We start from the raw sequence: 10,000 nt of genomic DNA on the forward strand, positions 1-10,000 counted from the left end.
TTACGATGACGTGTCTGTATCCACAGAGGCGGCATAGTGCTGCAGTGGTACGGAGGCAAGCAGTCTACCCAGGGCAGCCTATTATCTCACTACTCCATTCTGCTTTACGTGAGCAGTGAGCCGCCGCCGAAGAGGAACTGAGTAGTATCTGCTGTCTGCCTGTAAAATGCCAGTGACAGAATTGGGCGTATCCGGGACTGGCTAGAGGAAGAGACGACCGACAGTGAGGTGCTACGGAGGAGTGTAACTAGCTAGTTGCAAGAAGCTCCTGCCAGGGGTTTGCTACCCTTGTATTTGTTCGTGTAGAGGCCCAGCAGCATGAGGCTGATGTTCTCTGCCAGCACCAGGCTGGAGAGTGATTGTGGGCGTTCACAAGGAGCACCTAGTGATACTGTAGAGAGGCTGGCCCATGGCTAGGGTAGACTCGTTGGTGTTTCCCAGTACTGGTTGAGGACGGTACTGTGTGTTGAGGAAACACGGGAGATGACAAGGCTGCATTGCATGAGCATCAAGGAGCGCTTAGTGTCCTATGAGAGCGACACTTGTGTATATATCAGTGTAGTAATACTTCGTTTATGATTCTATTTAAGGTGATGGGAAAGTGATATGTGAATATATTGATAATTGATGAAGTGCCGTATTTTTTTCAACTCCCCCCTTGTTCCCCCCTTGCATTACCGAGCTCACTCCTTGAAAGCCACTACAGACTTGGGGTTGGATACTAGTACTTTGGTTCCTCTAGCAAAGAATCCGGTTGCGACTCATAGTGGCTGTAACAGGGAGAGTTTGTGTGATAGGAATAGTGAGGGAGAGGGGTGCCAGTGGGGGGATAGGGGTGTCTGCTTGTGCGTATGCGTGCATGTGTGCTTGTGTACTCACCTAGTTGTACTCACCTAGTTGTGTTTGCGGGGGTTGAGCTCCGGCTCTTTGGTCCCGCCTCTCAACCGTCAATCAACAGGTGTACAGATTCCTGAGCCTATCGGGCTCTGTCATATCTACACTTGAAACTGTGTATGGAGTCAGCCTCCACCACATCACTTCCTAATGCATTCCATATGTCAACTGCTCTGACACTAAAAAAGTTCTTCCTAATATCTCTGTGGCTCATTTGGGCACTCAGTTTCCACCTGTGTCCCCTTGTGCGTGTTCCCCTTGTGTTAAATAGACTGTCTTTATCTACCCTATCAATCCCCTTCAGAATCTTGAATGTGGTGATCATGTCCCCCCTAACTCTTCTGTCTTCCAGCGAAGTGAGGTTTAATGCCCGTAGTCTCTCCTCGTAGCTCATACCTCTCAGCTCGGGTACTAGTCTGGTGGCAAACCTTTGAACCTTTTCCAGTTTAGTCTTATCCTTGACTAGATATGGACTCCATGATGGGGCTGCATACTCCAGGATTGGCCTGACATATGTGGTATACAAAGTTCTGAATGATTCTTTACACAAGTTTCTGAATGCCGTTCGTATGTTGGCCAGCCTGGCATATGCCGCTGATGTTATCCGCTTGATATGTGCTGCAGGAGACAGGTCTGGCGTGATATCAACCCCCAAGTCTTTTTCCTTCTCTGACTCCTGAAGAATTTCCTCTCCCAGATGATACCTTGTATCTGGCCTCCTGCTCCCTACACCTATCTTCGTTACATTACATTTGGTTGGGTTAAACTCTAACAACCATTTGTTCGACCATTCCTTCAGCTTGTCTAGGTCTTCTTGAAGCCTCAAACAGTCCTCTTCTGTTTTAATCCTTCTCATAATTTTAGCATCGTCCGCAAACATTGAGAGAAATGAATCGATACCCTCCGGGAGATCATTTACATATATCAGAAACAAGATAGGACCGAGTACAGAGCCCTGTGACTCCACTGGTGACTTCACACCAATCGGAGGTCTCACCCCCTCACCGTAACTCTCTGCTTCCTATTGCTTAGATACTCCCTTATCCACTGGAGCACCTTACCAGCTACACCTGCCTGTCTCTCCAGCTTATGTACCAGCCTCTTATGCGGTACTGTGTCAAAGGCTTTCCGACAATCCAAGAAAATGCAGTCCGCCCAGCCCTCTCTTTCTTGCTTAATCTGTGTCACCTGATCGTAGAATTCTATCAAGCCTGTAAGGCAAGATTTACCCTCTCTGAATCCATGTTGGCGATTTGTCACGAAGTCCCTTCTCTCCAGATGTGTTACCAGGTTTTTTCTCACGATCTTCTCCATCACCTTGCATGGTATACAAGTCATGGACACTGGCCTGTAGTTCAGTGCCTCTTGTCTGTCGCCCTTTTTGTATATTGGGACCAATATACAAATATATATGTGTGTGTGTGTGTGTGTGTGTGTGTGTGTGTGTTTGTAGGGGGAGGCGTGGGAAACTGAGGGGTGGGAGAAGGATGGGGATGGTCACTTCACACCTAGTGAGAGAAGGGGGGATCTTAGGGGGAGAGGGGTGTTTTGGGGGAGTGTGAGGGCGTGGAAAGTGCTAGGGGGGAGGAAAATGTGTGTGTTAGGGGGTGATAGGAGTGAGTGTGTATGAGTATTCACCTAATTGTATTCATTTAGTTGTGCTTGTGGGGGTTGAGATCTGTTCTTTCGGCCCGCCTCTCAAATGTCAATCAACCAACTGTTACAACTAACTACTAATTATTTTTTTATTTTTTTTTACACACACACACACACACACACACACACACACACACACACACACACACACACACACACACACACACACACACACAGGTGGAAATTGAGTGCCCAAATGAGCCACAGAGATATTAGAAAGAGATTTTTAGTGTCAGAGTGGTTGACAAATGGAATGTATTAGGCAGTGATGTGGTAGAGGCTGACTCCATACAGTTTCAAGTGTAGATATGATAGAGCCCAATAGGCTCAGGAACCTGTACACCGGTTGATTGACTGTTGAGAGGTGGGACCAAAGAGCCAGAGCTTAAACCCTGCAAGCACAAATAGGTGAGTACAAATAGGTGAGTACACACACACACACACACACACACACACACACACACACACAGGAAGCAGCCTGTAGCAGCTGTCTAACTCCCAGGTACCTATTTACTGCTAGGTAACAGGGACATCAGGGTGAAGGACACTCTGCCCATTTGTTTTTCCGGCGGTGCCAGGGGATCGAACCCCGGTCCCTAGGTGCACGCGTCAAGAGCACTGTCCATTCAGCCACCAGCCACCCAGAGTGTGTGTGAGTGTGTGCGGAAAAAAATGACAGAGAGACAAACTCGGGGAGACAAACGCAAGGAGGCAAACAATGGAGGAACAAACTCAGGAGGGGAGAGACAGGATGCCTGGATTAGGGAAAAATCGAACAAATGTGGAGTCAATTCAGGAAAGAACTGAGGGAAATGAGTGAGAAAGTAACCAACCTGCAGGATGAGTTGAAGGCAGCAAAGGAGGAAATAAGAAGCCTGAAAGAGAATCCTATTCATTACCAGACACGAACCATCCCTCAGGGAGATGGTAATGTTCCTGTAGAGGGGACTTCTACATTACAACCCTCATTTGCAGACTTGTTTAAAATGAGCCCTGAAGCTAGGTCTGCAGTAAGGGAAGTTGCCATGAAGTGGCTTCGTCACTGGAAGCAGCAAGATGTACAAGCTGGCTGATAGAGTGAAAAAGAGTAGTAGTAGGCATTAAGGAGCAAACCGGGACTAGTCCAGTGGAGTGGAGAGACAAGGCTAAAAATGCAGTTAATGAGATCCTAAAAGGGTAAAAGGTGGAGATGGCTGACCAGAATATTGAAAAGGTTTTCAGAATTTAACAGTACAACAAGGACAGAGACCGATTGATAAAGGTGGTATTCATGAGAGAGAACACAAAAGAAGACCTGTTAGCAAGGAAGAGTGGACTAGTAAATGTAATGAGTTCAGAAAATATTCCTGCAGAGGGATATGACAATGGACGAGAGAATGAGGGCAGCAGCCACCAGGATGGAGCACAGGGAGAAAGAAAGGAATTAGGGAACCGCAATCCCAGAGGAGAGTGGGGGAACCCTCCACAATCAGTTCAACAGACACAGTGAGATGAGCACCACACCCACATTCCATAAGCTAGATGTCCTACTTGCCCCAAACCCTGCCAGCCGTCCACTAAGTGCCCACCTAGGGCACCATCCCCCCCCCCCCCGCTCACCCCTCTCCCCTGGACCTTCCTTTTCCCCAAGCCCTCCCATCTCCCCAACTCCCTTAAGCCCTCCCTTCTTCCTCACCCCCTATGTCCTCCCTTCCCCCCATCCCCAAGCTCTCCCTCCTCTTCTGCCCCCCCCCAAGCACCTCTCATCAAAAGCTCTCCCTTCTCCCCTCCCCAAGTCCTCCCTCCTCCTGCCCCCCCAAGCCTCCCCTTCTACCCCACTGCTCCAAGCCTCTCCCTCTCACCCACCCTCTAGCCTCCCCCTCAAGCATCCCCTACTCCCCCACACCCCCAAGCCCTGTCTTCTCCCCCTCCCCCGAAACCCTCCCTCCTCCACCACCCCTCCCTATACCATATCCTCCCAGCCCCCCCTCACACACCAGATCCCCCCAGGTCCCCCTTCCTAGGCCCTCCCATCCGAGACTCTCCCTGTTTCCTCTGCTTCAGGGGAATCAACAGAAACTGGGGAAGGACAGAAAAGAGCCAGTTTCAGGGTGATGTACTCGAACATAAATGGGATTACAAGCAAGCCGAGTGAACTACAGGAAAGAGCACAAGAAGTTAACCCAGATGTTATTGGACTCGCAGAAAGAAAACTCTCAGGAAATGTAACGAATGCAGTGTTCCCCAGGACTACACAGTAATAAGGAAAGATAGGGAAGGGAAGGGAAGGAAAGGGAGGTGAAGTGGATCTACTATTGAGGAGGGAATGTAGTTTCAAAGAGATGGTTATCTCAGATTGCGAGGAATTCAGAGACTACATAGCAGGCACCATGACGATGGGAGGACGAAGAGTAGTTGTAACAGTGATATATAAATAACCCTCCACCAAACGACAGATGACCCAGGCAAGAGTATGACAGAAACAACATGGCAGTTAACAATATAATTAAGAGGGCAGCCTTTGCTGCCTGTAGAATTCGATCCCATCTGCTAATCATGAGAGATTTCAATCACGGAAGGATAGACTGAAAACAAGGAACCACATGGAGGTGAGTATACATGGAGAGTTAAACTATTGGAGGTGGCAACAATAAACTTTTTAAGCCATCATATCAGGGAACCCTCAAGAATGAGAGGCAACGATGAACTCGAGGAGGGGAACTGAAAAAAAGGCTGGCATTCCGAAAGGGAAACTATGAGGCGATAAGAAAATTCCTAACAGATATAATACGGGAAACAGAGCTCAAGGGAAAGACGGCCCAAGACATGCTGGACTACATCACACAGAAGTGTAAAGAGGCAATAAAAAAGTTTGTCCTGGTCCAAAAGGAAAACAACGAAATGCAGATGAGAAACCCATGGTTTAATCTGAGATGTTGACTAGCTAAGCAGCAAAGTAAAAGTAAAAGAAACTATAGAAATAACAGGAGACTTGAGAGCAGAGAAAGATACCAGAGCGCCAGGAATGAATGTCAGGTTGAGAAGAGAGGTAGAAAGGCAATACGAAAATGACATCGCAAGCAAGGCAAAGACTCAACCTAAATTGCTGCACAGCCACATCAGGAGAAAAACAACAGTAAAGATATAGGTAATGAAATTGAGGATAGGGGCAGACAGATTCACTACAAATGAAGATTCACTACAAATGAAAAGAAAGTGTGTGAGGAACTGAATACGAAATTCCAAGAGGTGTTTGCCTTAGAGCAAGGAAAAGTTCCAGAGATAAGAGAGGGAATATTTAACCAGGCACCACTAGAAGAGTTTGACATTACCAGTGGGGATGTAAGGAGGCTTTTGCTAGAATTGGATGTAACAAAGGCTATAGGCCCAGATGGAATCTTCTCATGGATACTAAAGGAAGGAGCAGAAGCACTGTGCCTGTCACTCTCTATAGTGTATAATAAATCACTGGTAATGGGAAATGCCAAAAATTTGGAAGACGGCTAATGTAGTCCTGATATACAAGAATGGGGGATAGATAGGAGGCACTGAATTACAGACCAGTGTCCCTAACTTGCATATCATTCAAGCTGATGGATAAGATTGTGTGAAAAAAAAACTAGTGGAGCGTAAGAACTTTGTTACACAGCATCAACGTGAATTCAGGGATGGCAAGTCCTGCCTCACGGGATTAATTGAATTCAACGACCAGGCAACAAAAATCAGGTAAGAAAGAGAGGGGGTGGTCAGACTGCATATTTTGGAGTGCCAGAAAGCCTTTGACACAGTACCATACAAGAGGCTAGTGCAAAAGCTTTTAAGTGTTTATAAAGATAAACTGTTTAACACGGGTGGTAGACGAACAAAGAGACACAAGTGGAGACAGAGTACCCAAATGAGCCACAACGACGTTAGAAAGCACTTTTTCAGTGTTAGAGTAGGTAACAGGTGGAATTCATTAGGAAGTGATGTGGTGGAGGCTGACTATACACAATTTCAAATGTCGATATGATAGAGCCCAGTAGGCTCAGGAGTCTGTACATTAGTTGATTGACGGTTGAGAGGTGGGACCAAAGAGCTAGAGCTCAACCCTCCGCAAGCACAACAAGGTGAGGTGAGTACCCAGACACACACACACACACAGGGGTGGTCTGATAGCTGAGTGGACAGCGCTCTTGTCTTGTAATCCTAGGGTTCGGGTTCGATCCCCTATAATGGCAGAAAAAAATGGGCAGAGTTTCTCTCACCCTGATGCTCCTGTCATTTAGCAGTAAATAGGTACCTGGGAGTTAGGCAGCTGTTATAGGCTACTTCCTGGGTGTATGTGTTGGGGGGGGGGGTTGTTAGTAGTTAGTAACAGTTGATTGATTGACAGTTGAGAGGTGGGCCGAAAGAGCAGAGCTCAACCCCATCAAGCACAACTAGGTGAATACACACACACATGTTAGTGTGAGAAGAGCAGCTGAGAAAAAGGTATGAAAATGATATAGCTAATAAAGCCTAGCCCGGACCAAAACTACTACACAGTCACATCAGGAGGAAGACAACAGTGAAGGAACAGGTGATGAAACTTAGGACGAGTGAGGACAGGTACTCAGAGAATGACAAAGAGGTGTGTGAAGAACTCAACAAAAGGTTCCAGGAGGTCTTTACAATAGAACAGGGAGAAGTCACAGTGCTAGGAGAGATGGCAGCACACAGGCGACCTTGGAAAGGTTCGAAATTACAAGAGATGAGGTCAAGAGGCACCTATTCGAGCTGGATGTGAGAAAAGCTGTTGGGCTGGACGGAATCTCACCATGGGTATTGAAAGAGTGTGCAGGAGCACTTTGTTTGCCACTCTCCATAGTGTATAGTGGGTCACTGGAAACGGGAGACCTACCAGAAATATGGAAGACTGTTAATGTAGTCCCAATATACAAAAAGGGTGACAGACAAGAGGCACTGAACTACAGGCCAGTGTCCTTAACTTGTATACCATGCAAGGTGATGGAGAAGATTGTGAGAAAAATCCTAGTAACACATCTGGAGAGATGTGTTAATCGCGATTAACAATGCATAAGCAACATTGCTCCATTAAGGAACATATAATCTCTTCACACAACCAGACCATCACCAGAGAAGTCTTAACAAACAACATATAAATCATCGATAGATACAGCGATAGCAGGCGGCTTGACATTTGCGAGGCACTACACATCAAGAAGTCAACACCAGCAATCAACAGGCAATTAATGCACAACTATATTCTACCCACTTCAAGACTCCGTACCAATATAGAAACATCAAGAGGAAGCATGGGCCAATAGGTCCTTTGCAGTTACTTCCATTCTTCCCTATCATTTATCCAATTTATATCCATTGTTCCGTGTTCTGTCTTGTGTTGGTTAAAAGTTTGTTCACCTCATCTAAAACTGTTGCAACATATCACCTCACTCAAATGCGAGTATATAAGACAAGCTGTTTAATGTTAGCATACCTGAATCATGCAGCGGCCACCCTGAAGCCATCAACACAGCCACTCTCCTGGTCAACAAAGGTGTCCAGCAGCTGGACACTCTCATAAAGACTGTGAAGCAGTATCCTCCCCCACGATAACAGCTTGATGGTTAAATGCAACCTCAGAATACTGAGAACAAAAAAATTATACCACTTACGGGCTATTCATGTCCGTGCCATCTCTTAGGGGGCTTAATCTTTATCAATCAATCAATGTTAGCATAAGTATAACTCTGTTTACTATTTTCAGGTTACAGTTGTGTGTGTGTAAACAAAAGTCTTTGAAAACGTAATAAGTTATTACGAAACGCGTTCAAGCGTCGTGTCAGACTAGAAATAAAAACGAATTTTGGAGAATTGATTTTTCAATTACCATCGACAGTAAAAAGAAACATAAGAAATATTGAGAAGATTCGTGTTAGAATTATTAATCTTACTTTTTCGGTCATATTTAATAAAATATATATATATATATATATATATATATATATATATATATATATATATATATATATATATATATATATAATATATATATATATATATATAATTTTATTAAATATGACCGAAAAAGTAAGATTAATAATTCTAACACGAATTTTCTCAATCTTTCGTACATTATGCTTCACTGTTGGAGGTAAATCAAAAATCACTTCTCCAAAATTCATTTTTATTTCTAGTCTGACGCGACACGGGCGCGTTTCGTAAAACTTATTACATTTTCAAAGACTTCACAAATACACAACTGATTAGAACTTGCGTTTCCCTGATTTTATATCTACATTTGAGTGAGGTGGGAAGGGTGATGTGGCATTACATTTGAGTGAGGTGGGAAGGATGATGTGGCATTAGAGGATATTAATAGGGTATTAAAAGTATCAACACAAGACAGAACACGAAACAATGGATATTGAATAGAAGTGTTTGTAGAAAGCCTATTGGTCCATATTTCTTGATGCTTCTATATTGGAGCGGAGTCTTGAGGTGGGTAGAATATAGTTGTGCAATAATTGGCTGTTGATTGCTGGTGTTGACTTCTTGATGTGTAGTGCCTCGCAAACGTCAAGCCGCCTGCTATCGCTGTATCTATCGATGATTTCTGTGTTGTTTACTAGGATTTCTCTGGCGATGGTTTGGTTATGGGAAGAGATTATATGTTCCTTAACATATAATAAGGAAGACATCATAAGAAGGAAAGTGAAACGCCATGCAACCTCTGAAGAGACAACTAACACAACACCTATACCCCCTATTAGACTATTTTACAGGAACTTCTTTTCCACAGCTCATAAAACAGAGGAAAGGGTCCTGAAAGATATTGTTAATAGAAACGTTATCCCTACAGACAAAAATCAGAGGATACAACTGACGATTTACTATAAAACCAGAAAAACGGCCAGCCTACTCATGAGAAACTCTCCAGACACAAAACAGAACGCTTTAAAAGAGACTAACGTCGTCTATGGCTTCAAATGCCCTCTTGGGGATTGTAAGCTCCAAAAAACCCAGTATATAGGCAAGACAACAACATCTCTATCTAGGCGTTTCACGATGCATAAGCAACAGGGCTCCATTAAGGAACATATAATCTCTTCCCACAACCAAACCATCGCCAGAGAAATCCTAGTAAACAACACAGAAATCATCGATAGATACAGCGATAGCAGGCGGCTTGACGTTTGCGAGGCACTACACATCAAGAAGTCAACACCAGCAATCAACAGCCAATTAATGCACAACTATATTCTACCCACCTCAAGACTCCGCTCCAATATAGAAGCATCAAGAAATATGGACCTATAGGCTTTCTACATACACTTCTATTCAATTCCCATTGTTTCGTGTTCTGTCTTGTGTTGATGAAATTAATACCCTATTAATACCACCTCTTGTTCTGTCTTGTGTTGATACCCTATTAATGCCACCTCACCCCATCCACCTCACTAAAATGTAGATATAAAATCGGAGATGC

The 10,000-nt window shown here is 44.6% G+C and overlaps 1 protein-coding gene across 3 annotated transcripts in view; it reads right to left on the reverse strand.

Annotated features, from left to right (window-relative positions):
• The window catches only part of LOC123765340 (3-galactosyl-N-acetylglucosaminide 4-alpha-L-fucosyltransferase FUT3-like), a 307,205-nt gene that overhangs the window by 39,992 nt on the left and 257,213 nt on the right, over nt 1–10,000 (reverse strand). The window contains exon 7 of one of the 3 annotated variants that reach the window (XM_069316732.1): nt 8,002–8,158. The exons of the other annotated variants lie outside the window; for them this stretch is intronic. Within the exon in view, the coding sequence (XP_069172833.1) occupies nt 8,090–8,158 (69 nt within the window). The 3' untranslated portion in view covers nt 8,002–8,089. Of the gene's footprint in view, nt 1–8,001; nt 8,159–10,000 lie in introns of those variants that run through there. 3 annotated transcript variants of the gene reach the window in all.

Source organism: Procambarus clarkii, chromosome 85 (assembly GCF_040958095.1).
Source record: "Procambarus clarkii isolate CNS0578487 chromosome 85, FALCON_Pclarkii_2.0, whole genome shotgun sequence".
NCBI classification, from domain to species: domain Eukaryota; kingdom Metazoa; phylum Arthropoda; class Malacostraca; order Decapoda; family Cambaridae; genus Procambarus; species Procambarus clarkii.